The sequence below is a fragment of the Gorilla gorilla genome, chromosome 1 (assembly GCF_029281585.2).
Source record: "Gorilla gorilla gorilla isolate KB3781 chromosome 1, NHGRI_mGorGor1-v2.1_pri, whole genome shotgun sequence".
NCBI lineage: Eukaryota > Metazoa > Chordata > Mammalia > Primates > Hominidae > Gorilla > Gorilla gorilla.
Genome location: NC_073224.2, coordinates 231495514 through 231523081, shown reverse-complemented (window position 1 = coordinate 231523081; position 27568 = coordinate 231495514). Strand labels below are relative to the sequence as shown.

The 27568-nt window shown below is 50.9% G+C and overlaps 1 protein-coding gene across 1 annotated transcript; it reads right to left on the bottom strand.

Moving 5' to 3' along the window:
- Positions 1-27568, bottom strand: GPR157 (G protein-coupled receptor 157). Its single transcript, XM_019011790.4, has 4 exons — positions 27043-27568; positions 11298-11511; positions 5193-5387; positions 1-4366 (listed from the first exon to the last, which is right to left on the bottom strand). The coding sequence occupies exons 1-4, from the start codon at positions 27423-27425 to the stop codon at positions 4151-4153; spliced, it is 1008 nt and encodes a 335-aa protein (XP_018867335.2). The 5' UTR covers positions 27426-27568; the 3' UTR covers positions 1-4150.

The following is a 27568-nucleotide window of genomic DNA, read 5'->3' as shown; positions in this document are numbered from 1 at the left end:
TAGGAGAAAAATAATTTATTTATTTAATTTAAAACAGCAAGACTTCAGCTTCCACCCAGTCAGGGCTTGCATTACAATTTTGCAGGTGCAAAAACTCACACTTTTGATGCCACGACTAGAAGTTTGTAAAAACAATTTTTCTTGTCGTGGACACGTGAAGAGTTCTGTTTGCACCCTTGGCCTGGGCCAAATAATAATCTTTATTTAAAAACAAAACAGAACAAACAAACCAAAAAAACCTCAAAAGCACAAAGAGGCAGAAAGCGGCTGGTAAACCTGGTTAAAAGACCAAAGTTCAGAAAGTGCATGGGAGAGGGACGCTGAGCTGAGGACACCGTTCCGGCTGCAGTACGTGTTATGGCTGAGGTTACACTTGGGTGACTCAGGGATGCAGGCAGATGAACATTAACCACACTAACAGAGGAGAAAGAAGCCCACTGGGGCTGTGCAAAGTGTCCAAGGAGCACAGCCCCTTTTGTCCTGATCAGATGTAACAGCTCCTCGCTTGAGCCCAGGAGTTCGAGATCCGACTGGGCAACATGGCAAAACCTTGTCTCTACAAAAAGTCAAAATTTAGCCAGGCCTGTGGTCCCAGCTTCTCAGGGAGCTGAGGTGGGAGGATCGCTTGAGCCTGGGAGGTGGAGGCTGCAGTGAGCCATGCTTGCATCACTGCACTCCAGACTGGGTGTGATGCTCCAGACAGCAAAACTCTGCCTCACAAAAATAAATACACTAAAAAGAAGTAACAGAAGTAACAGTCCCTCCTGGACTTGTTCTATTTTTTGAGATAGAGTCTCGCTCTGTCACCCAGGCTGGAGTGCAGTGGTGCAGTCTCGGCTCACTGCAACCTCTGCCTTCTGGGTTCAAGCAATTCTCCTGCCTCAGCCTCCTGAGTAGCTGGCACTACAGGCACACGAAACCACGTCCAGCTATTTTTTTTTTTTTTTTTTTTGTATATTTAGTAGAAACAGGGTTTCACCATGTTGGCCAGGCTGGTCTCAAACTCCTGACCTCAGGTGATCTGCCCACCTTGGTCTCCCAAAGTGCTGGGATTACAGGCGTGAGCCACTGCGCCTGGCCCCCTCCTGGACTTTTAGGATGTGACTTCCTTCCCATCCAGCCTTTCTGTCTGAGCACTACCCACCCAGCTAGACTGACTTGGTAACTGGATCTAAGAAGGAGGCGATATTGCTGTTTTCGAGGTCGGTGGGCCAGAGGCCTGGGCTAAGGCACTTAGACAAGCCCCTGCCCTGCCCACCTGGTCACCACCATTCACAGTGATCATTCATCTGTGGCAAGAGGTGGGCAGCGGAGGAAGCTGACTAGAGATACCCGATGTGTAACTTTTTGGAGGTTTTTACAAAAGCAGATACAGTGGCCAGTGGCATCAAAGAAATGGAATGAGAACTTGAGCCCGGGCACCCGGAGCAGGTGTTTTCTGAGCCCTCAGCTCCCTCTACAGGCCTTTCCTGACCACAGCCAGCCCATCTGGGGAGCCATGTCTCAGCTCGGTACAGCAGGGAGGGCTCCAGAGGCCCCTGCTGAGCAGGGTTGATCCTAACACTATTCCTCTGTGGCCTATATTGTCTTTTCTCTTTTACCTGTTAATCATGTTCTCTTTTGCAGCAAGCAAATTCCTGAATTTTCGCTCCCTTCTAGAAGCTCAAGTGAAGGTCTTTACCAGAGACATACCCAGAGATTTGCTGTAATGTCTTTAGGGGAATCCAGAATTCACTTACAGAGGCTATTTCTGCCAAGTGGCTTTCCCTGGAGCAGCCCAGAGCTCTCTTTCAATCCTAAGGGGATGTCTGTCTCACTAATTTCCATCAAGAAATCTGTTTTCTTGGACAGGCACAGTGGCTCATGCCTGCAATCGAAGCATTTTGGGAGGCTGAGGTGGGTGGATCACCTGAGGTCAGGAGTTCGAGACCAGCCTGGCTAACATGGTGAAAACCCGTCTCTACTGAAAATACAAAAAATTAGCCGAGCATGGTGGCGCATGCCTGTAATCCCAGCAGCTTGGGATTGGGAAGCAGGAGAATCGCTTGAACCTGGGAGGCGGTGGTTGCAGTGAGTCAAAATTGCACCACTGCACTCCAGCCTGGGCAATAGAGTGAGACTCCATCTCAAAAAAAAAAAGAAAGAAAGAAAGAAAGAAAGAAAGAGACAAAAAGAAATCCATTTTCACAGGAAACCAAAAGTGAGCATTTTGGACTCAGTCTGCTAAATGATTATTCCTTTCCTGATACAGATTTTGGTTTTGAGAGTCAAACAGGGATCGGCAGCACAGCGTGACTTTGGTTTTGATTTAGAACCATTTTACTAGGCTCAGAAAATCATGCTTTGTCGAGTTCTGATGGATTCCAAGGGAAATCACCTATCAGGTAAAGCTGTACTTTCACCAAGACCCTGGAGGTAGCATTTCCACTTCCATTCTTTGCCGACGGCTCCCGTGACTGAACACAGAAGCTGTTTTCTGAAATAAGACGAAAGCGTTTGTGGAACAGCCACAGAATAAAAATAGAGATACAGGTGCTTACTTTCAGTTCTTTTCTTTTAAATGTAAATAATCGCTCCATGCTCCATGCCGCCACTTACCCCAGCTGAATACAAAACAGCTGAATCCTTTTGAATCCTTTTTTTTTTTTAATTTTTTGAGACAGGGTCCTGCTGTTGCCCAGGCTGGAGTGGCAGTGGTGCCATCCCAGTTCAATGAAGCCTCAAATCCCTGGGCTCAAGGGATCCTCCCGTCTCAGCCTCCTGAGTAGTAGAGACTACAGGCACCCACCACCACATCAGCTCTGGGAGACAGAATGAGGCTCCTTTTTAAAAAAACAAAACAAAACAAAACAAAAACTGACTCTGAATCTTAAAACCTTCACCTTTAGGAAGGAATCGTATTTGTTTGTTTGAGACCGAGTTTCACTCTTGTTGCCCAGGCTGGAGTGCAATGGTGTGGTCTTGGCTCACCACAACCTCCACCTCCCAGGTTCAAGAGATTCTCCTGCCTCAGCCTCCCAAGGACCTGGGATTACAGACGTGCATCACCATGCCTGGCTAATTTTTGTATTTTTAGTAGAGACAGGGTTTCACCATGTTGGCCAGGCTGGTCTTGAACTCCTGACCTCAGGTGATCCACCCGCCTTGGCCTCCCAAAGTGCTGGGGTTACAGGTGTGAGCCACCGTGCCCGGCCTGAGGAATCGTATTTGGATTACTCATCTCTCCGGCCACTTTACTTACAAAAAACTAAACTAAGAAGTAAATAAGCCAGAACCCCTCCCCACTCATCCCCTTTGGTCTCCCCAAGAACAGGAGGATTCTAAGAAAGGAGCTGGAGAGACAGTGGGGTTTTCGGGGGTTCCCTGAGACGCCTCTTCCTGCCCTTGTTCCAGCTTTGGAATTGGAAGGAGGGAACCTGTGTCTGAAGTGATTGACAGGTGGGGACAGGAGTGTGGATTCTGGCCTGTGCTTAACACTCAAACCCAAGCTACAGCAAGGGTTAGCAGCCCACGGAGGGAGAGGCCAGGAGGCCCGGGGAGACTGCTGTCCCTGAGCAGCTGCGCTGGGCTGTGCTTACCCCTGGTGGTCACCATGCAACCTCAGGGGAACCTTCAACCTGGTGAATGGCCACTGGTTCCTCTGTTGAGCAAAGTCTCCAAGGAAAGCCGGGTTCTCCAGAGAATCTTAACACCCTGACCAGCCAGGAATCTGCTCCATGATGTCTGGATGGGGACACATCTCTGAGGGCCCCTGACAGCTTATTTAATCACACAGAGGATAGGTGCACAGATGTGGGTCCCTCAAATTGTAAACAGTGCTGTGTGGTCCTCAGGACACCAAGGTCCACTGGGTGGAGGCACTGTGGCCGCAATCGTGGACCACTGGTTTCCCTGAATCTCATTGCTACCCTTATGCAGATGAACGCCCACCCATGGGCCAGGACACTGGTACCGGTGGAACTTGCTGCCTGAGGATCTAGGAGGTAGAAGAAGCTGAGTCGGCAGCTGTTCTCCCGATGGAGCCGAGAGCATCAACAGCGGGGGCTTCTGGTGCAGCAGACATGCACTTCCGCCCCTGCAGCAGGGACTCACAGAAGTGCCTACCCCCAGGAAGGCAGCACCTATGCACAGAACTAGAAAGGACAAAAGCTTAGGTGCTTGGAAGTTCCCCTGGGGTCCCTTGGGATTCCTGAAATTCTCCTGGCTTGGAAGGCGCGGGAGCCTTGGGAGTGCCAGCCGGGCTCTTGGTGGGAGGCTGAGAAGAGCAGCAGCAGCAAGAGAGAGAGAAGAGCCGAGTTCGGATGGCGCGGGTGCAGAGGACGAACATGATGCAGTTGGCACCTCCCTGAAACGTGTTCCCGATACCCTGTCGGGAGAAAAGGAGCCGTGAGCATGGGGCTGGAACTGGTCTCAGAAACACATGCGCTGTTCCAATTAAGAGAAACGGCTAGGCTGGGTGCGGTGGCTCACACCTGTAATCCCAGCCCTTTGGGAGGCTGAGGTGGGCGGATCACTTGAGGTCAGGAGTTGAAGATCAGCCTGGCCAACATGGTGAAACCCTGCCTCTACTGAAAATACAAAAATTAGCTGGGCTTGGTGGTGGGCGCCTGTAGTCCCAGCGACACGGAGGCTGAGGCAGGAGAATCGCTTGAACCCAGGAGGCGGAAGTTGCAGTGAGCCGAGATCCCACCACTGCACTCCAACCTGGGTGACAAAGCCAAACTCTGTCCCCGCACCCTCCCAAAAAAAGAGAAATGGCTAACACACACACACACACACACGCACGCACGCATACATGCACACACATGGGGTAGCTGGGAAGTGCTGTGTACCCCAGAACCTCCCCCCATCCTCCCTGCCATGGCTGATCTGGGATGACCTTGGCAATGGGCCTTCAGCAGGGCTCCAGGTCTTCTTGGCTGGGAAGGACCCAAGATCAGTCAGCTCTCCTAAGGCTACTCCTAGGTCACTGGTGAGCACCTCACCACCCCGGACCACACTGATCCCACTCTGCCTTCTCTCTTCAAGGTCCTGTCTCGGGCAGAGAGGAAGGCACAGCACAGTGGGGCCGAGCTCCTCCCTGCAGCTGTGCCTTGGCCGACACTGGGGTGCAGCCACTGTGCTGCGGGAAGGAATCAGGCTGTGCCTCCTCTGGCGGCAGGGACGACAAGGGCCAGGGAGGGCAGACCTACATGCAGAACCACCAGCACCGGCGTCTGCACGGCCGGGGAGCCACAGAGGGTCAGCACGAACCGCACGGTGCTCCAGACCCTGAGGCCGATGAAGATGAGCGGGATGAGCACCAGCTTCTTGTCCGCCGTGGAGGAGTGGCGCGGCAGGCGGTGCTCCTCGGAGAGGATGGGCCGGTACTCAGAGAGTGCGGTGTGCTGTGTGGGGACAGCGAGGGCAGACTTGAGTGGATAGGCACCCTCCCGCCACGTCCACCCAGGCTGCCCAGGTCTTCCCAGGGACTTGAACTAGCTCAGGGAGGTAGGGGAGATGTGTGGTGGAGCCCGGATCCTTCTCCTGAACCCTGACTGCTAGATCCTCCGTCCAGTCCCCACCTCCACAGGGAGGTCTCAAAGTCATCTGAAACAGCTCACATCCAAGACAGAAGATGGATCTTGACCCCTGAGGCCAATGCTCCCTTCCCGGTCTCAGCTCATGGAAACAACAGCTTTCTCGTCGCCCAGGCCAAAGACTTGGGGCTCTGTTTTGACCCCTTTCTTTGTCCCATAGCCCACATCTGATCCTCAGCAAGTCCTGCAGCCCTCTTTTTTTGTTTAAAATAGATGCAGGGTCTCCCTGTGTTGCCCAGGCTGAGCTCAAACTCTTGAACTCAAGCAATCCTCCTGCCTCGGCCTCTCAAAGTGCTGGGATTACAGGCATCAGCTGCCACCGTGCCGACCTCTAACTTCAAAACAGATCCAGACTCTGGGTACTTCTGCCACCTTCTGCCACCGCCCCCGTGTCCAGGCCACGTCACCATGTCTCTGGATGGGCTCCCTCCTCCGCCTCTGCCACCCCCTCCTGCTCCCCCCTACAGTTCATTCTCAACACAGAAGCAGCAGGGCTGCTTGAAAACCCAAGTCTGCTCCAGCGAGTCCTCCACTCGGAGCTCTTCAGCGCTCCCTACTCCACATGCTCCTTACGGTCACAGCGGGGCCAACTCTTATGGTCACAGTGGGGCCAACCCTGAAGCCACACCAACCTCCTTGTTATGCTGCAGACACGCAGCACCCCCGCCCCAGGGCTCCGCACTGGCTGCTCCCTTGCTCTGGAATGCCTGTCTCCATCTGTCCCCAGGGCTCCCCCCGGCCGTCTTCAAGACTTTGCTCAAGCAGCACCTTCTGGATAAGGCCCGACACCCCTATTTAAACTGCACAGAGGCCGGGTACAAAGGCTTATGCCTGGAATCCCAGCACTTTGGGAGGCCGAGGCGGGCAGATTGCTTGAAGTCAGGAGTTCGAGACCAGACTGGCCAACACGGTGAAACCCCATCTGTACTAAAAATACAAAAATTAGCTGGTTGTGGTGGCACGTGCCTGTAATCCCAGCTACTTGGGAGGCTGAGGCAGGAGAATCGCTTGAACCTGGGAGATGGAGGTTGCAGTGAGCTGAGATCGCGCCACTGCACTCCAGCCTGGGCAACAGCAAAACTCCAGCTCAAAAATAAATAAGTAAATAAATAAATACATAAATAACTGCACGTGCACTTCCTAGATAGTCCCATCCTCACATTCCGCTCTTTATTTTAGTCTGTTTCCCATAGTTTGTCTCACCCTCAGTCCCATGATGTTATTCACCCTTGTTCCTTGGGCTTATTGCTTATCATCGTCCTCCCCTCCAGAATGCAAGCCCCCTCCCTGCACAGGGAGGGCCTGCTGTACCCCCAGCCCACCCACCTCCTCTCCAGAAGGAGAACAAAAACGTGAGCTTGAGCCAGCCTTGGCTTTCCTCCTGGGAGTGTCTTTCATGAGAGGAAGGAGGAGATTCCTTCCAGATCAAAGCTGAATTTGTAAAAATAGATGAAAGTGCTCATGATGAACATGTGCTTTTTTTTGGCCAGGAGTGGTGGCTCATGCCTAAAATTGCAGCACTTTGGGAGGTCAAGGCAGGAGGATCGCTTGAGCCCAGAAATTTGAGAGTAACCTGGGCAACAGAGTGAGACACTGTCTCTACAAAAAATTTAAAAATTAGCTGGGCGTTGGCCAGGAGCAGTGGCTCATGCCTGTAGTCCCAGCACTTTGGGAGGCTGAGGCAGGCAGATTACTTGAGGCCAGGTGTTCAAAACCAGCCTGGCCAACATGGTGAAACCCCGACTCTACTAAAAATACAAAATTAGGCTAGGCGGGGGCGCAGTGGCTCACGCCTATAATCCCAGCACTTTGGGAGGCTGAGGCGGGCAGATTACTTGAGGCCAGGTGTTCAAGACCAGCCTGGCCAACATGGTGAAACCCCGTCTCTACTAAAAATACAAAATTAGGCTAGGCGCGGGCACAGTGGCTCACGCCTGTAATCCCAGCACTTTGAGAGGCTAAGATGGTCTGGATCACTTGAGGCCAGGAGTTCAAGACCAGGCTGGCCAAAATGGTGAAACCTGTCTCTACTAAAAATACAAAAAAATTATCGAGGCATGGTGGCGCACACCTGTGGTTCCAGCTACTTGGGAGGCTGAGGCATGAGAATTGCTTGAACCCGGGAGGCAGAGGTTACAGTGAGCTCAGATTTGCCATTACACTCCAACCTGGGCAACAGAGCAAGACTCTGCCTCAAAAACAAAAACAAAATTAGCCAGGTGTGGAGGCACACACCTGTAGTCCCAGCTACTCAGGAGACTGAGGTGGAAGTTGCAGTGAGCCAGAGGTGGAGGTTGCAGTGAGCCAAGATTGAGCCACTGCACTCCAGCCTGGGCAACACAGTGAGACGCTGCCTCAAAAACAAAAAATGCATTTTTGAGCCGGTCCTGTGCCTGGGATGCTGAAGGCCCAGGGGAGGGGAGACGCCCAAGGTATTCTGCCAGCACCTGGTGTCTTGTGGAGTCACTGCTGCATCTTGGTATCTCTCAGCCCCCAATCTTCTGCAACTAACCTGCTCAGAGCCGCCCTCCTCCTCCTCCTCCTCCCCGTCCCCCCACCCCCCTCCCCCTCCCCTCCTCCTCCTCCTGTGGCTTTTAGCAGCAGCCCAGGGAGCTGGCAGTCCCGCTTCACCCCTCCGAAACCAGCAGGGGAGCTACAGGGTGGGGCAGCTGCAGGAACTGCCCACTAGCTTGGCTACTGTCTGCTCCTAGCAGTGCCTGTCCCAGCTCACCGATTCTTGGCTCATTCCTAGCTAGAGGCAACTAGCACATTCTCAGCTCCCTGCCCACTTCTATCCCATTTTTCTGAAACACTTGCTGATTTGGAAAAGAGGACCCATTGTCACCCGTAAGGGTCAGCCTCAGCCCCGCAGGCTTCCTGCCCTGCCAAAGGAAAGGCAGAAAGAAAGACACACAAAGGGCATCTGTAGAGAAGAGTCCTGGGCAGGGCCTGGCGGAGTGCCTGGGATACTTCACCAGGGGTCCCGGAAACTTTCCAGGGCAGTGGAAAAGAAGAGGAGGTGAGGAGGGCATCCATCACCTGGGCAGGAGACCAACTACTAATAAAAGTCTAGAAGAAGACAAAAGATGATTTCATTTTTTCTTTTTTTTGAGACAGGGTCTCACTCTGTCACCCAGGCTGGAATACAGTGAACTCCCAGGCTCAAGTGATCCTCCTGCCTCACTGTCTCAGCCTCTCAAGTAGCTGGGACTATAGACATGCACCAGCACACCAGCTAATTTTTTTTTTTGAGAAGGAGTCTCTCTGTCACCCAGGCTGGAGTGCAGTGGCGCGATCTCAGCTCACTGCAAGCTCCGCCTCCCGGGTTCACACCATTCTCCTACCTCAGCCTCCTGAGTAGCTGGGACTACAGGTGCCCACCACCACACTCAGCTAATTTTTTGTATTTTTCATAGAGACGGAGTTTCACCGTGTTGGTCTCGATCTCCTGACCTCGTGATCCGCCCACCTCGGCCTCCCAAAGTGCTGGGATTACAGGCGTGAGCCACCGCGCCCGGCCCTAATTTTTTTTTTTTTCTTTTTTTTGAGATGGAGTCTTGCTCTGTGGCCCAGGCTAGAGTACAATGGTGCAATCTCGGCTCACTGCAACCTCTGCCTCCCGGGTTCAAGTGATTCTCCTGCCTCAGCCTCCTCAGTAGCTGGGATTCCAGGCACCTGCCACCATGCCCGGCTAATTTTTGTATTTGTATTAGAGACGGGGTTTCACCACGTTGGCCAGGCTGGTCTTGAACTCCTGACCTCAGGTGATCTACCTGCTTCGGCCTCCCAAAGTGCTGGGATTACAGGCGTGAGCCACCATGCCCAGCCTTAATTTTAATTTGTATTTATTTTTTTTGAGGTGCAGTCTTGCTCTGTCGCCCAGGCTGGAGTGCAGTGGCGTAATCTCGGCTCACCGCAACCTCCATCTCTTGGGTTCAAGTGATTCTCCTGCTTCAGTCTCCCGAGTAGCTGGGACTACAGGCGTGTGTCACCACATCCAGCTAATTTTTGTTATTTTTGGTAGAGACAGGGTTTCACTGTGTTGGCCACACTGGTCTGGAACTCCTGACCTCAGGTGATCCACCCACCTCGGCCCCCCAAATTGTTGGGATTATGGGCATGAGCTACCGCACCCAGTCCAAAAAGATTTCAGACCAATGGGAAGTCCCACAACCATCTCCAGCAAGGACTCCACCTGAGGCAGAAGCGGGGTCTAGGGCGGGTGAGAACTGGTTACATTTCCAAGCAAGAAGAAAAGAGAAAACTAAAGGTCTTGACGCGAGAAGACACAACGGGAGTGGAGGGTGGGGATTAGGTGTCCAGAAGGCCACAGCTGCAAGGTGCATCCTGGCTCAGAAATGGCTGCTGGGAGGACAGAATGGCCTACAAGATGGGTACACACCCTCCTACAATTTCAGCCCTGAAAACTCAGAGGGCAAATAGAAACACAGGGACTCACGCCAGCAAGCCTGCAGGATGAGCCCGGAAGTCTAAATTTAGAGCATTTCCTCTGGACCTATCTTACTGCCCCAGCCACTCCTCACATTGAATCTTTGCCTGTAGTTACTTGCACTTCTGCCTCTCTCCAGGAGGGCAGGATCCAAGTCCGAGTCCTCAAGATGAACTCCCATGCTATACAGCACTTTGGTGCTAGGAGATGCTCAGTAAAAACATACTGAATGAGGCCGGGCGCGGTGGCTCACGCCTGTAATCCCAGCATTTTGGGAGTCCGAGGTGGGCGGATCACTTGAGGTCAAGAGTTCCAGACCAGCCTGGCCAACATGGTGAAACCCTGCCTCTACTAAAAGAACAAAAATTAGCTGGGTGTGGTGGCACGTGCCTATAATCCCAGCTACTTGGGAGACTGAGGTAGGAGAACCACTTGAACCTGGGAGGCAGAGGTTGCAGTGAGCCGAGATTGTGCCACTGCACTCCAACCTGGGCGACAGAGCAAGACCCTGTCTCAAAAATAAATAAATAAATAAAACTAAAATAACATACAGAATGAGTGACCGAGTGGATCAAAGAATGGGTTAATCTGTGGCCTTTTGCAGGCGTTTGCTTGTGGCCAGGAGGAAGCCCCTAGTTCCACATGTGCAGACTGGGAGGCAGGAACAAGGAGGAACTGGGCCAAGGTGTCAGAGGAAAGCCATTCTTTCCTAGGCTCTCCAGCCAGCCCAGCCTACTCATTTCTGAATTCCGGAAACCCCTGCCATTTAGGATATAATAAATCACTAGGAAAAGTTAGGTGAGTTATTTGCATCACTGATTGTGAAATTCCACAGTCCTCCCTTCCCCTGGGGCAGCCCAGCCTTGGGTCCGTCCTTGCCTTTTAGCTAAATTCCTCAAGTTTAAGCAGCCACCACAGGCCGTCCACCAGGGGGCAGGAGAGGGCCGTGACCGAGGACACAGCAACCCTGTCCGCAGCAGCCCTGTGCCCCCACAGGCCCTTAATCGGCTAAGCCTCGTTTCCTTAACTACAAAGGAGTAACAGGACCCGGCTCCTAATGGGGCAGCGGGAACCAATGCACGATCTGTGTAACACAGCGTGTTGCATGGTGTCTGGTGCACAGTAAGTGCCTGGTCCCCTCTGGCCCATCACTGGTTCTGTCCCCAGAGATGCAACCTGTCCCCTCGGGTGGCCAAACTCAATGCCAGGCCTTGCACCTGGGCACAGCGGCCATACAGAGGGCCCTGAGCTCTGAGGGCAGCGCCTACCGCTCTGTTGATGTGCTTCCGGACCAGGAGGTACAGCAGAGGCAGCAGCACATATGCCAGCATCTCCCACAGCTTCCCTGTCAGCAGCATCCACAGGACATGGTCCTTGGCCTCCAGGTCGATCCAGCACCAGCCCACAGACACGTCCGAGGCGTCATAGCCAATCTTCTTCAGGGCGACGGCTGCCACAGTGATGACCAACGGGACCCCCCAGCTGAGGAAGGAGGAGAGAAAGAGGCATCGGGGTCAGGCCATGGCTCCCGGCAATGTCAGCCTTCGCAAAAATGACGGAGGACGCCCTTCAGAAAGGGGATGCTCTCCAGAGCCTGGATGGCACAGTGGCCCTGGAAAATAAGAAGGGGTAGGTGTTGCCCTGGGAGCCTGGCTCTACTTTAGAATTCTTCGGGGACTGGCATTAGAATGGAGTGACGTGGGACAGCTAGCTCCCAGCGTGTGCCCAGCTCCTTTTGCATACATGTGTGTACAGAGTTCGAGACCAGGCCGGCCAACATGGTGAAACCCTGTCTCTACCAGAAATACAAAAATTAGCCTGGCGTGGTGGTGCACACCTGTAATCTTAGCTACTTGGGAGGCTGAGGCAGGAGAATCATTTGAACCCAGGAGGTGGAGGTTGCAGTGAGCTGAGATTGTGCCATTGCGTTCCAGCCTGGGTGACAGAGTGAGACTCCATCTCAAAAAAAGAAAAAAGAGTTTTGTATACATGTGTGTACAGAGCACAGGGCCAGGCAGGTGTGTGAGTGTTTGCTGCTGTCGTGACTGTTGTAAGTCACATCCTGCCGTCCCAGGGTTCAGGCCTGTGGTGCAGACACTAGTGCTGCGTGGGGCCCGTCTGGTTTCTGTCCTGGGAAGAAGACACAAGTACCCCTGTCCTAGGTCAGGTGCCTGGAGCGCAAAGCCTTAGGTAAACAGGAATGATACTATGATAACTATGAGATCAGAGTTCAACATGAATCTGAGGCCAGAATGAGGCCAGGAGAACTGTGCTTCAAGGGTTTCTCCCAAATGCTGCAGGGCTGGCAGAGCAGGCCGGGCAGGGATGAGGATGGAAGGGAAAAGTCAGTTCCCTGGGACTGGGAAGGCCTCATGCAGGATGCTTCCAGAACAGAGGGGCCCTGGCCAACCATCCCCTCTGCAGCATTCTCCAGTCCCCACTGGCCTCTGTAGGGAAGGGCAGGAGGGCTGTCACATCACCCTCAGAGTCACATCACCCTCAGTGGCCTCGGTGGCAGGAGGCAGCATGTCCTGTTGGAAGTCACAAAGACACAGGAGCAAAAAGACCACAAAAGGCCAGGCGTGGTGGCTCATGCCTGTAATCCCAACACTTTGGGAGGCCAAGGTGGGCAGAACACTTGGGGTCAGGAGTTTGAGACCAGCCTGGCCAACATAGTGAAACCCCGTCTCTACTAAAAGTACAAAAATTGGTGGGTGTGGTGGTGCATGCCTGTAATCCCAGCTACTTGGGAGCCTGAGGCAGGAGAATCGCTTGAACCTGGGAGGCAGAGGTTGCGGTGAGCCGAGATGACGCCACTGCACTCCAGCCTGGGTGACAGAGCAAGACCCTGTCTTAAAAAAAAAAAAAACCAAACACACACACACACACACAACACCCATAAAAAAAAGAGTTGTTTTAAAACTCATGACAGGCCAGGCGAGGTGGCTCATGCCCGAATCCCAGGACTTTTGGGACTTTGGGAGGCCAAGACAGGTGGACCACCTGAGGTCAGGAGTTCGAGACCAGCCTGGCCAACATGGTGAAACTCCGTCTCTACCAAAAATACAAAAATTAGCCAGGTGTGGTAGTGCGTCCCTGTAATCCCAGCTTAGTGGGAGGCTGAGGCGGGAGAATCCCCTGAATCCAGGAGGTGGAGGTTGCAGTGAGCTGAGATTGTGCCACTGAACTCCAGCCTGGATGACGAAGTGAGACTCTGTCTCAAAAAAAAAAAAAAAAAAAAAAGTAATCGGCTCTTCAAGTGCCACCACGCCAATCCTCTAGTCATAATGTGCTGTTCCTCATTACTTTACAGTTGCAGGATTCCGCTAAGGAATTCTGGGAAGGAGGTGAGCACTGTATGTAGGAACAGTCCCCCTGCAGGAGGCTGGTCTGGAGCTGGGGTTACTCAAATAGGGGATTCCCCTCTGAGTTGGGCCTGGGAGGGTCACGGTCGGCACAGCACTCCTTTGGGCTCCCTCTGCATCCCGACGGGCCCTCATGGGAAACCGGGGGACCACACGGAACCACACTCTGTAACTTTAGGGTTGCAGTACTAAAGCTACAAAGCGGTAGATTTCTTCTGTGATACTGAGTTTGTGCTGGGAAATAACCAAAGGGAAGGTCAAATAGGCAGAGGGTTTTGAAAGGGTTAAGAATGTGGGTTTAAATTAGCCAGGCGTGGCAGTACACACCTGTAATCCCAGCTACTCAGGAGGCTGAGGCAGGAGAATCATCTGAACCCGAGAGGCAGAGGTTGCAGTGAGCCGAGATTGTGCCACTGCACTTCAGCCTGGGTGACAGAGCGAGACCCTGTCTCAAAAAAAAAAAAAAAAAAAAAGAATAAAAGAATATGGGCCTGATCAATAGGGAGGGGTTGTTTGAACACACAGAAGGAGCAGCTGTGTGAGGGCCAGAAGCTGCCAGAGGGTGGTATTTGAGAGAGAGGAGGTAAGAGGTAGAATCAGGGAGCCGGTGGGAATGGAGAGGGTGGAATGGTCCACTGATCCTGCAAAGCAGGCTGGGCCAGACTGACTCACGTACAGGCATGGACAGTGGTGTGTTGGGAACATTTCACAACTGGCTCTCCAGAAAAACATAGACGTATGCATGTGTGCATGTATGCATGTTTACACACACACACATATAAATGTATAAATTTCACCTGCAGGATGTGAAGCCTACAATTTATAAATAATAATAAAGTATACAATAATAATACTCCTTCTTTATTGTCCATTTCGTGCAGCCAATTGATTCTCACAGAATGCTTTTGTTGATTTCAGCCAAACCCTGGATTTTGCCAACCTGTGGATGCAATCAGCAAATGAGAGAGCTCCGTGGCATGAAGTTAATTGATGCTTTCATTTCCCTTAACGAGATGAAAATGAAATAAGGAAGCCATAGAAAACAAGACATATGTTGGTTGCTCATGTCACTGGTTGGTGACATGAGCAACTTCTTTGCTGAATCAGGTACGAGTTTTCTTCCCCCCACACTGGGAGACTGTTTCCTCAATTTTTTTCTGCTCGATGATCCTGTCTCTTCTCCTTACCTCTTTTTTACATACTGGGTTTTCTGCCTGCCCCAACACAGCTGCCATCTCTTCTTAAGCTCAGAGATAAGTAACACTTAAGTTTAATCTATACCTTTAATGTCTTCTCCATTACTTTCTTAAGTCTAGATCAGGGGTCCAGCAAACTGTGGCTCTCAGGCCAAATCTGGCCCACAGTTTGTTTTTTTTTAGATAAAGTTTTATTGCAACACAGGCACACCTAGTCATTTACAGATTGTCTACCGCTGCTTTCAGGCAGAGTTGAGCAGTTACAACTGAGACTGCCTGGTCCACAAAGCTGAAAACACTTACTTTACAGGAAAACTTTGCTGACCTCTGCTCTACACAATCAACAAAGCAATAAATCAAGGCTTGATTTGTAGTCTTTGCCAACTTCCATGTGTAAATACTTCCACCATGGCCAATTTCCAGCCACCAACACATGTGGCTGGGAACAGATGCACATAGCACACCATTATATATATATTATATATATATATATATATATATATAATTATATATATAATATTATATATATATATATTTTCACCACAGAGATATGATAGACACAACAACCTCAAGCATGTAAAGAGCAAAATAGCTATGACACGATGAGCTTTGAGTATTTATGGCTTTTTTTTTTTATTTTATTATTCCCAGCACTTTGAGAGGCCGAGGCGGGCGGATCATGAGGTCAGGAGTTTGAGACCAGCCTGACCAACATGGTGAAACCCCGTCTCTACTAAAAATACAAAAAAATTATCTGGGCATAGTGGCACGTGCCTGTAATCCCAGCTACTCAGGAGGCTAAGGCAGGAGAATTGATTGAACCAGGGAGGTGGAGGTTGCAGTGAGCCAAGATCGTGCCACTGCACTCCAGCCTGGGTGACAGAGGAAAAAAAAATTTTTTTTTCCGTCTCGAAAAAAAAAAAAAAAAGCATGATTATTTTAGAGACAGGGTCTTGCTCTGTTGCCCAGACTGGAGTGCAGTGGCATAGTCATGGCTCACCGCAGCCTCCAAATCTCGGACTCAAGTAATCCTCTCACCTCAACCTCCAGAGTAGGGGGTACTACAGACACATGCTACCATGCCCGGCTTATTTTTTGCTTTTTGTAGAGACAAAGTCTTGCTTTATTGCCCAGGCTGGTCTTGAGCTCCTGGCTTCAAGTTAACTTCTCGCCCTGGCCTCTCAAAGTGCTGGGATTACAGACAAGAGCCGCCATGCCCAGTCTATTATTTTTCAAAATGGGATCTCACTATGTTTTCTCAAGTGATCCTCCCATCTCAGCCTCCCAAGGAGCTAGGACTACAGGCAGGAGCCCCATGCCCAGCTCTGTTTTTAATATAATCTAGTTTTTAATACTGGTTGTATCTAACAATCAGCTCACAAAATTCCCTAAAATGGAACAATCGGGTCTCTCAAGCTGGCTCCAGGACACTAGCAGACATAGGATAAAAACGATAAGGAGATGACAGTGCCCCAAGTTCCTGACTACAGGGTAAGGAGAAAGTTGGTGTATCTGGAACTCTCAGAAGGATAAACAGGGCAGTTCTCCAGCCAGGGGGCCACCCTGAGCTGCAGGTAGTCTAAATCTGATAGGTGCTCCACAAACACATGTGTGGCATAAATCCTGCTTTCTAGAAATGCGTATTGCAGTTCTGACATGTAGCCGGGCACGGTGGCTCACGCCTGTAATCCCTGCACTTTGGGAGGCCAAGGTGGGCAGATTACCTGAAGTCAGAAGTTTGAGACCAGCCTGGCCAACATGGCGAAACCCCATCTCTACTAAAAATACAAAAAAATTAGCTGGACGTGGTGGTGGGCACCTGTAATCCCAGCTACTGGAGAGGCTGAGGCAGGAGAATCACTTGAACCCGGGAGGTGGAGGTTGCAGTAAGCCGAGATCGCGCCACTGTACTCCAGCCTGGGCGACAGAGTGGGACTGTCTCAAAAAAAAGCAAAACAAACAAAAAAACACAAAAAAAACAAAAAAAACCCCACAGTTCTGACATGTAACACCTAACAGTTTTTCCCCCCTTCATACGGGAAGCCACCACCCCAAAAAATAAAGCCAGAACAAGTAACACACGGCTTAATAACTGCACATATGAAAAAGACCAAGGGATTTGGTTGATTACAACCTAGAAATTCATGTGGTTGGAGGAGTCGTCCTGCTGCTCAGATGTGGGTGGCTCAGAACAGCCAATGGCTGGTGCTGTCTGCCTGTGAGTGGACATCTGCAGCTCACATTCTAAACCTGAGACTGACAAGCTGGCGCCAGTGCCAGGTCACCTGAGGAGCATGTAAAGAGACGCTGGGCCTTGAGCTATCCTCAAATGGTTAAAAAGTCTTGAAGAGGAACTGGTGGTGGTGAAGTGGTTAGATGCCGGAGGAATGGGCGGGGTCCTGCCCAGTCCTAAATCTGGGGGCTGAATAGGCAGCTTCCACCGACAGAAGGTGAGTGCCCATGTTCAGGGGGTGCCATGACAGGTGCTGGGTGGGGGTGCAAGGTGGGGATGTGGGTTAGAGCAGGTGACGCATAAGGCCCCTCCTGTCTAAACCTGTGACTCTGAGGCTGGGAGGAGGCCAAGCTGAGCCTGCCTGGACGGAGGAAGCCCGGGACAGCCACCTCGTGTGTAACTCTGATTTGGCAGGGGCACCGCAAGCTTCTCCCGGAGGTACCTGGGCCCCAGTTCCAACTTGTATTTGCCTAGAAATGAAAGCCAGACTCCAAGTCGGCTTCCTCCCCACTCAGAGGCCGTTAAGGGTTCAATTGTGTCCCCTACAAATTTCATCTGTTGAAGTCCTAATCCCCAGAACCTCAGAATGTGAGTGTATTTGAGAGACAGGGTCTTTCAAGAGGTGATTAAGTTAAAATGCGGTCATCAGAGTGGAACCTAACCTAACAACCTCTGTGGTCATAACTTAAGAGGAAAGGCTGGGCGTGGTGGCTCACACCTGTAATCCCAGCACTCTGGGAGGTCAAAGGATCACTTGAACCCAGGAGAGTTTGAGACCAGCCTGGGCAACAAAGTGAGACCCTGTCTCTACAAAAAAATACATAAATTAGCCAGGCGTGGTGGCACACACCTGAAGTCCCAGCTACCCAGGAGGCTGAGGCGGGAGAACCGCTTGAACCCAGGAGGTTGAGGCTGCAGTGAGCCGTGACTGTGCCACTGCACTCTAGCCTGGGTGAGAGTGAGACCCTGTCTTTTTTTTTTTTCTTCTGAGATGGAATCTCACTGTGTCTCCCAGGCTGGAGTGCACTGGCATGATCTTGGCTCATGGCAAACCTCCGCCTCCCAGGTTCAAGCGATTCTCCTGCCTCAGCCTCCCAAATAGCTGGGATCACAGGCATCCACCATTACACCCGGCTAATTTTTGTATTTTTAGTAGAGACGGGGTTTCACCATGTTGGCCAGACTGGTCTTGAACTCCTGACCTCAGGTGATCCGCCCACCTTGGCCTCCCAAAGTGCTGGGATTACAGACGTGAGCCACAATGACCGGCCAAGACTCTGTCTTCAAAAAAACAAACAACAACAAAAACAAGAAGTGATGAGCACACAGATCTTTACAAAGGGAAGACCAAGTGAAGACCCAGGGAGAAGATGGCCATATACATGCCAAGGAGAGAGGCCTCAGGAAGAACCAGTCCTGCCCTCACCTGGACCTTGCACTTCAGCCTCCAAAACTGTGAGAAAATAAATTTCTGTTGTCTAAGCCCCCAGGCTGTGGTACTTTGTTAGGGCAGCCTGAGGCTTTCTACAGACTAGGCGGGAGAGACATGTGTCCTGGCAGGCGGTACTATCCCAGCTCCTAGGGCCCCCAATCTCAGAGGTCAGGGATGACTTGGAAACTCCCTACCCCCACAATGCCCAGATTGGCAAAGCTGGGCCGGGACCCTCCACCAGCTCATGGAGGAGAAAATGACAAAAAGCCATTCATACTTGTCAGGAGCTTAGCCCTTTTTGGAACTCAACACCTTTTAAGTGTGCTCCAGAGAAAGGAAGTGGAAGTACTGCCGGGGATTAGCCAAGCAGTGAATAAACCATCTGCGAGACCTGAATTCCCCTGCGTGGTGTCGTGGTGTCGGTCAGATGACCACAGGCAGGCCACTTGTCCCCAGGACAGCAATGCTCTCGGCTTCCCTGCCCTTCAGAGCGGGTCCTTGGGAGTTCCCAGCGCTGCCCAACTGGGGATCTTCTGTTGTGTGGTTCCTGGAACCTGTCCCCACCAGAGTCAGGGTGGGGGAACCTGCAGACAGGGAGACACACCTCCACTTCACACACAAATGGACAGTTATATTGAAAAGCAGCCCACTGGTTTTCAAAGACCCTTAGAATGCCATCCCTGCTGCCAGGAAGGGGTCAGAGGTTACACTGAAGGGGGCTCAAGGCAGGGTCTGCTCAATCACCTGCTCCCACCCTGGGATTCCTGTACCTTTTCCCCACCCCAAACTTCATCCTTCCTACAGATCTCTGGGGGCTGGCACCTGCCAGGAGGAAAACAAGCAGGCCCCTTCTCTGGGCCAAACACAATGCCTGGTGTAGGTACCATGAGACCTGGGGATGTTAACATAACTCAGAAAATGCTTTGAGAACCAAACTCTTGTGCAACAATATTGCCAATTTAAAAACCTCAGGACAGAGCAGGGCTGGGGGAAGCCCAGCTGTAGGGAGTGAGGCCTGGTGAGAGGCTGCCTGGAGGTTTCTTCCCTGGGAACAATGGACACTTATTGTCCAGCTCCAGGGGCAGAAGGGTCAGGACTTAGGAGAAGTTCAGGGAGTCAGCCCCTAGGCCAGGCTACCACGAGGTCACTCTGCAGCTTTAACTGCAGAAGGGGAGAGGAATGTCTAAAGGAACTCGCAGATGCACACTCATGCCCTAGTGCCACCGTCTGTAGCCCTCAGCTCAGGGATGGGCAGCCTGAGTTCTCACACCTCCTGCCAAGTTGCTGGTGCTCAGCGCTCTGCCATGAGCTTCCTGCTGCACACAGGGACACAGCACTGCCACCTTCACCCGTCACCTCAGAAAACTTTTATGGGGAAATAAACGAAACCAGTTCAATGATTGATATTTTCGGGAGTAGTGGCCGACATGGGGTACTATTCATGTGGCCACTGCATCCATCCCTCATTCAGATGCCACTGCCTGGGGAGACGGGCCAGCTCTGCCACTGGCTCGTCCTTGCAGTGCCACGGTGAGCTCGTTTCAAATTAGAGAACTCAGGCCGGGTGCGGTGGCTCACTCCTATAATCCCAGCACTTTGGGAGGCCGAGGCGGGTGGATCACATGAGGTCAGGAGTTCGAGACCAGCCTGGCCAACATGGTAAAATCCCGTCTTTACTAAAAATACAAAAATTAGCTGGGAGTGGTGGCGCATGCCTGTGATCCCAGCTACTTGGGAGGCTGAGGCAGGAGAATCGTTTGAACCTGGGAGGTAGAGGCTGTACTGAGTAGAGATCACACCACTGCACTCCAGCCTGGGTGACAGAGCCAGACTCTGTCTCAAAAAAACAAAACAAAAAAAAAACAGGCCAGGTATGGTGGCTCATACCTGTAATCCCAGCACTTAGGGAGGCCGAGGCAGGTGGATCATTTGAGGTCAGGAGTTTGAGACCAGCCTGGCCAACATGGTAAAACACCATCTCTACTAAAAATACAAAAAAATTAGCCAGACGTGGTGGTGTACGCCTGTATTCCCAGCTACATGGGAGGCTGAGGCAGGAGAATGGCTTGAACCCAGGAAGTGGAGGGTGCAGTGAGCCGAGATCGCGCCACTTCACTCCAGCCTGGGTGACAGAGCTAGACTCCATCTCAAAACAAACAAACAAAAAACAAATTAGAGAACTCTGACAACCTTCCAGCTCCAGGCCCAGGTTTCCCCTTTTTGCTACGTTGGGACTTCCCACTGCCCCCAGAGCAGGGTTTTTATGGCAAACATGGGGGGTCACAGACTCTTGCTTCCTCTGTAACCCTAGAGGGTGGATGAACGTGTGTGTGAGAGGCACGGGGGCTAGACCCTGCTGGAGTCATACCCACACCTGCCCCCAGCTCAGCGGGGCCAGAAGAAACTCAGAGATGCCCGAGACGAACCGGGTCGGCCAGGACTCTTCCTTCTGACCCCCAAATAAGCTGTCCCGACCCTTTAGCAACCCCCCTTGCTCACAGGCCATACAGCTGATGCCTGGCCCCATGGAGGTCCTGGTGGAGGGGGTGGTCACCTCGCCCCTGCTGACCCTGGTCTGGCATCACGCTGGCGCCCACCACCGTGCGGGGAGGAAGGGCTGCGCCGCTCTTGGAAAGGCAGGTCCCCTTATGTGGGAGGTGGGGAAATGACCCCCTGCACAGCAGCTCTGGCCTCCCTCAGGTGGGCGTGGTAAACACACAGCCACTCAGGCACACCACATGAAAGTCAAAGACAAGGACGTCTGTGGCAGCCGCCTCACCAGCTAAGACAGAGTAGAAAGGGACTTCTTAAACACAGGGACTTCCCCTGAACATTGAGTATCTCACACAACCTTAAAAAAGCAACTGCCACCAAAAAATTCAAAATGCTGTCAGAATCAGTGGACACGAAACGCTTGGGTGAAAGCTGGAGACGTGATAGGCTTTCGAGCCACCATTGTCTCTCAGCAAGACACTTCTTAACTACAAAAGGGAAAAGAGTTAACTTGCAGTGCAGGAACTTGGCAGATATCACCTTAGCCCAGTGATGAGCGTTAACATCACCCGTAAGGGAATACGTCCAAGTTGCTGGCCACCAGGTAGAAAGCAATGAGAAAAACATGTTTCTGGGATATCCTGCCAAAAATGCACAACCTGAACCCACTTATGAGGAAGCAGCAGACAAACCCAAATTGAGAGGCTTTCTATAAAATAACGGGACTGTACTCTTCAAAAACGTCAGTATCATAAAACACCAAGAAAGGTGGGAGAACTGTTTCAGATGGAAGGAGAATAAAGATATATGAAAATTAAGTCAACATACAAGCCAAGATTTTCCTTTGCTATCAGGGACACTGTTAGTCCATGGACAAAAATCTCAATAAAGGCCAGCTGCGGTGGCTCACACCTGTAATCCCAGCACTTTGGGAGGCTGAGGTGGGTGGATCACTTGAGGTCAGGAGTTTCAGATGAGCCTGAGCAACACGGTGAAACCCCATCTCTACTAAAAATACCAAATTAGCCAGGCATGGTGGCGCATGCCTGTCGTCCCAGCTACTTGGAAGGCTAAGGCAGGAGAGTCACTTGAGCCCAGGAGGTGGAGGTTGCAGTGAGCCAAGAGATCACACCATTGTACTCCAGCCTGGGCAACAAGAGTGAAACTGTCTTGGGTGGGGGGGAAAAAAAATATATATATATATATAAAATTTATATATATATTTATTAAAATATATATTTAATTTAAATATATATATTTAAAATATTTAATTTTAATGTATATTTAATATATATTTAATATTAAATATATATATTTTAAATATACATTTAATGTTAAATATATATATAATATTGAATACATATATTTTAAATATATATTTTAAATATGTATTTAAATATATATAATTTTAAATATGTATTTAAATATATATAATTTTAAATATGTATTTAAATATATATAATTTTAAATGTATATTTAATTTTAATTTTTTTGAGATAGGGTCTTGCTCTGTCACCCAGGCTGGAGTACAATGGCACAATCTCAGCTCACTGCAACCTCTGCCTCCTGGGCTCAAGTGATCCTCTCATCTCAGCCTCCTGAGGAGCTGGGACTGCAGCTGCACACCACCACGCTCGGCTAATTATTTAAATTTTTTGTAGAGACAGGATTTTGCCATGTTGCCCAGGCTGGTCTCAAACTCCTGGGCTCAAGTAATCCATCCACCTCAGCCTCCCAAACTGCTGGGACTACTGGCGTGAGCCACTGTGCCCAACCTAAAAATAAATGATTGTTGAAATTGTATCTCAGTTTTTAAAACCTGTTACAGCCAAAAGACAACATAGACTCCTAAAAGGAGTCTTGGACTGGGTCAGAAGTAGATTCTAACTCTGAGCCTCTCCTTTACTGAAGGGAGACTCCCTGAAACTATTGCCATGGAATAAAAGATGAAATGCTCCTGATTATTGTAAATACAAAATTGCATGCAGGATTGTGTAAAGACAATGCCAGGTTGGACTGCCAGAATGAGCCAACAGCGCGTGATGTGCTTCCCCCTGCAGAGAGCCTATGAATGGACGTGCAGTCAGGGAGGTTTCACATCACCAAGATTCCTATCCCAGAAAAACAGATGTTCATAGCTCTGGGAATGGAATGCGACCTTGTGGAGAGCCTATAAACGGACTCATGGGGTGTGCCTGTCCATATGGACAACATAGGGCTATAAACGCCCTCACCTATAAACACCCCAGGGCTCTTCTAGGCCTCTTTAGGGTTATGGCATACTCCCTTCTGAGAATTTCTGGTCTAACCGGTTGTCTAGCTTCACGTCCTGTTTCTATGGATTGTTTGTAACCAGCTTTTGCTGCAACTGTTACTGCTGATTAATATCTTGCTAATCATAGGTTATGAAAAGACTGTATTTCTGTTTTAAGGCTCTGTTAGAAATTACTGATGCACACACTATATTGTAAATTCTTATCCCTGTATACTGTACTTCTGCATACAGATGTTATGTTAAAGAATTACTTCATCCCCATGTGACCATCTCACCTCATAATCAAATGACCCTAAATCCCTCACTAACCTACCCCCGCCCTCACTAAACTTAATAATAAATGCTGGTATATCCAGTGCATTGTTGGCACCGCGGGACCAGAAGGCGGTGACCCCCCTGGACCCAGCTTTCACTATCCTGTGTGTGTCTATTATTTCTTGACCTGCCGATCTGCCTGGGAACAAAGAGAGAGCCCCATTGCATTGCCGGCTGCTGGCCAGATCCCACAATACCTTACTAGCTACGTAGCCCTGGGCCATCACATCTGCTATGAGGGTAATCACCCCACCCATCCATTCTGTTGGGTTACTTTTTTTTTTCTTTTTCTTTTTTTTTGAGACAGGTCTCACTCTGTCACTCTGGCTGGAATGCAGTGGTGGTCTCGGCTCACTGCAGCCTCAACCTCCTGGGCTGAAGTGATCCTCCTGCCTCAGCCTCCCAAAGTGCTGGGATTACAGGTGTGAGCTACCACTCCTGGCCCTGTTGGGTTATTGGTGATCAGTGAGCTAACGAATGGAACAGCACTCTGCAAACATCAGGGGCCAGACACAGCTCATGCTGAAATGTGATTTCCTGAGGATGAGGTCTAGACTGCCCTCCTCTCTCTGTAAAGGGGGCCACGCAGGTGCTCTCCTGGGAACTTGTGCACATGCAGGATTCTCTCTAACCTCCTGCCTTTATGTGGCTGTAATCAGTGTTAGCAATGGTTTCTGTCACTTCGCATTGTATCGTATCATTAAAAAAAATGACTTACAGAATTCAAAACCAGTATCAAAGAGCTGCATACCATTTCAGAAGGGGAGGGTAGACTCTTAACTTCCTGTTCCCCCACTGTTGGACCTTGAGGTCACTTCCAAATTCTCACCATAAGTGCCTCACAAACACCTTTGTACATACAGCTTTGTACATATTTTAGATTATCTCATTAGACTAGGCTTTGGTAAATAGGATTATTGGATCAAGGGGTATGAACCAAATACTTTCTACAAAGACTATTTCAATTCACACCATCAATAATACTGTAGAAAAATGCCAGTGAAACTGGCATTTATCATGTTTGTATTCTGCCTTTTTTTTTTTGACATGGAGACTCGCTCTATCACCCAGGCTGGAGTGCAGTGGCGCGATCGTGGCTCACTGCAACCTCCACTTCCCAGGTTCATGCGAGTCTCCTGCCTCAGCTTCCTGAGTAGTTGGGACATGCACCACCACGCCCAGCTAATTTTTGTAATTTTAGTAGAGACGCGGTTTTGCCATGTTGGCCAGGCTGGTCTCAAACTCCTGACCTCAAGTGATCCGCCCACCTTGGCCTCCCAAAGTGCTGGGATTTACAGGCATGAGCCACCATGCCCAACTCTGCCTTACTATTTTTTTCCTTCAAATTAAATGAGGAAATGGTACCTTACTGTTATAACTTGTATTGCTTTGCATATTAATGGTATATGACATATATTTTTCAACTGCTGTTACTATTTTGCTTGAGTATGTCCTTTGTCCATTTTTCAGGATATTTGTGGGTTTAAAACAATTCAATTCCTAAACGCACATTAGAATAAGGATGTCAGCCTTCTGTGTTGTCATATTTTAAAATACTTTCCGAAACTGAAAGCTTTGAAGAGGACTGAATTCCAGTAATATGAAATGGTTAAAAAGTGGATAATCATGTAGTCTATGCCTAAAGGTGATATTTCTCACATCAATAGATCTTGCAAACAATAAACTAATATTCCAAAGAAATACATTGGAGAGTCCTTAGTAAGGTCATTGGCAATACAGTCTGGGAAGATCTAGGTTAACAGATGAACCTGTTAGACAGGTTTAACCAATTCCCTTAGACTAGCGAAGTCTGAGTGCTGAGAACTCCAGAGAATAAATTGTCAAACTCCCTCTCTAGCTTGGATACAGATAATTTTATTTTATTTTCTTTTAAGATGCAGGCAGGTCACATTCAACAGACAAGATGAATACGTTGCTTGTTTTTTCTTTTCTTTTTCCTTCATTTTTAAAAAATTTTTTTCTTTTTTTTTGAGAGAGGGTGTTGCTCTGTCTGCAGTCATAGCTCACTACAGCCTCGACCTCCCAGGCTCAAGCGATCCTCCCACCTCAGCCTCACAAGTAGCTGGAACTACAGGCATGCGCCACCATGCCCAGCTAATTTTTTAATTTTTAGTAGAGACAAAGCCTCACTGTGTTGGCCAGTTGAACTCCTGGGCTCAAGCGATGCTCCTGCCTCGGCCTCCCAAAGTGCTGGGATTACGGGTACAAGCCACCACACTGGGCCTACTTCTTTATCAAAGAAGCCCCTCCTGAACAACACAGAAAACCCCCCTAGAGGGTCCCTAATGAGAACCGAACAGAAAAACCCCCAACTCAGGTTTGCTGGGCAATCCTTCTTTTCCACAGAAGCTGGACCAGGTTCTGTTACCATTTAGAAAAATACTGTATTCAATATTTTTAAAGACAAGAAGGGAAAGAGAACAGGTTCTTGCAAAGAGAGGTACAGCCTCGACTCCTTCCAAGTACACACGATCTCCTGTGTACTCGGGGCCCACACCCAGCCAGCCATCACGGGACCCAGACAGGGTCAGATGGGATGCTGCCGGGAGGGCAAGGCAGGGCCCTATTCCATCTGCAGCATCTGAGCCTCGGTTTGGATGATGTGTTGCAAAGATTTTTTACTTGTACAGCTGAGAAGCAGGTCACTTAGTTTCTCAAGGACCAGCCGGCCTCAGTGCACAACTGAAGGTCAAGCGACCCTTACAGCCCTGTAGCCTCGCCGTGTGACACCCAGGTGACCTGTCTCTGCCAAAGTGCTGACTGTGCTTGCAGTCCTTGGAAGGCACTTAAGTTTTTAATAGAAAGGACCTATAATTAGGGCAGTATCTGATGCTCTGATCTGGGAGAAGGAGAAAAGGAAAACAGCCCCTAGGATTCCTGCCCTCAGTTCAGCACAGCACAGGACGTCATGAGATTTTCAAAACCTGACATTCCCCAGGGAAGGGCCGACTCTCTTCAGCGAGGCTTACTTGAAAGATGCTTGAATCGCAAAGTAAGGTCTTGGCTTTTCCCCACTCTCAGAGAGACTCCAGGCGGACTCCGAGACTCCCAGACCAGCCCTCCGCTCCTGCCCTCAATCTCAGAATAGCTGAACTCTGGAAAGTCAAGATCATCTAGAACAGAAATACAAGGGGCTGGGGCCTGAGGCTAGAAACGACCAAAGACAGAATAAAAAGGACAGTCCTTTGTAAACTGTACAGCAGAAACACGGCAGCTCGGGAGTGGCGGAGTGCACCAAGCTCACTGTGGCTTGGGGTGGGGTGGTGGCGTGGGACTGGGAGTTGCCGGCTCTCCAGCCCGGGACAGTTACCTAACTCGTCTCCCAGCCTGTTTCCCCAAGGGCAGCAGAGACGGCCAGGACACAGTGAAGCAGGTCACAAGGCGCTCAGAGTGTCCTCCCCAGCCCCGTCCAAGGAACCAGGGCCCGGCTCTGGGGGCGAACTCTGTCCCCACTACTCCAAGGGGCTGTGCCCTGGGGCAGGCACAGAGGGGCTCCCTCGGGAGCGAATCTCGGGCAAGGCTGGCCTCCTCCCGCTGGCCCAGGACTGCCTCGGGGGAGCCAGCAGGCACTGCTTGCTGTGGGTAGGGGGTGTCCAACCTAGACGCGGCCTCTGGGAGGGCAAGACCGGGAGGGGTCGGCCTGTGTCGGGGGCTCCTGGAAAAGGAGCGCCACCGCCACTCACCTGACGACATGGAAGGCCCAAAGCAGGCGATCTGTGAGAGGCCCGCGCGCGGCGCGGACGATGCTGAGGTACAAGTAGAGCGCAATGGCCACGGTCCAGAAGAAGGAGCTGGTGTTGGCGAAGGTGGACAGCGCGCCCTGCAGCACGCAGTCCCACGACGGGCCCGCGAAGTCCTGCAGCACTCCGTAGAAGTAGGAGGCGGCCGAGAGCAGGTCGGCCAGCGACAGGAAGAGCAGCAGACGCCGTGCCCGGCTGCGCAGGTCGGGCCACAGGGCGTGCGTGGCCACCAGCAGGCCCGAGCCGAGCGCGGAGAGTACGCACGACAGCAGCACCACGGCGCGCTCCGACGGCACCAGCTCGGTGGGCGGCGGGGACGGCTGCATGGCGTGGGGTGCCAGGAGCCAGAGCGCCGCGAGGACAGAAGCCGGGCCGCGCGTGCGGCCACGCCGCCGCCGTCTGGGCACCGAGGCACCCTAGGCTCGCGTCCAGGCGCCCGCCCGCTCCCCCGCCCATCTGCGCCCCGCGC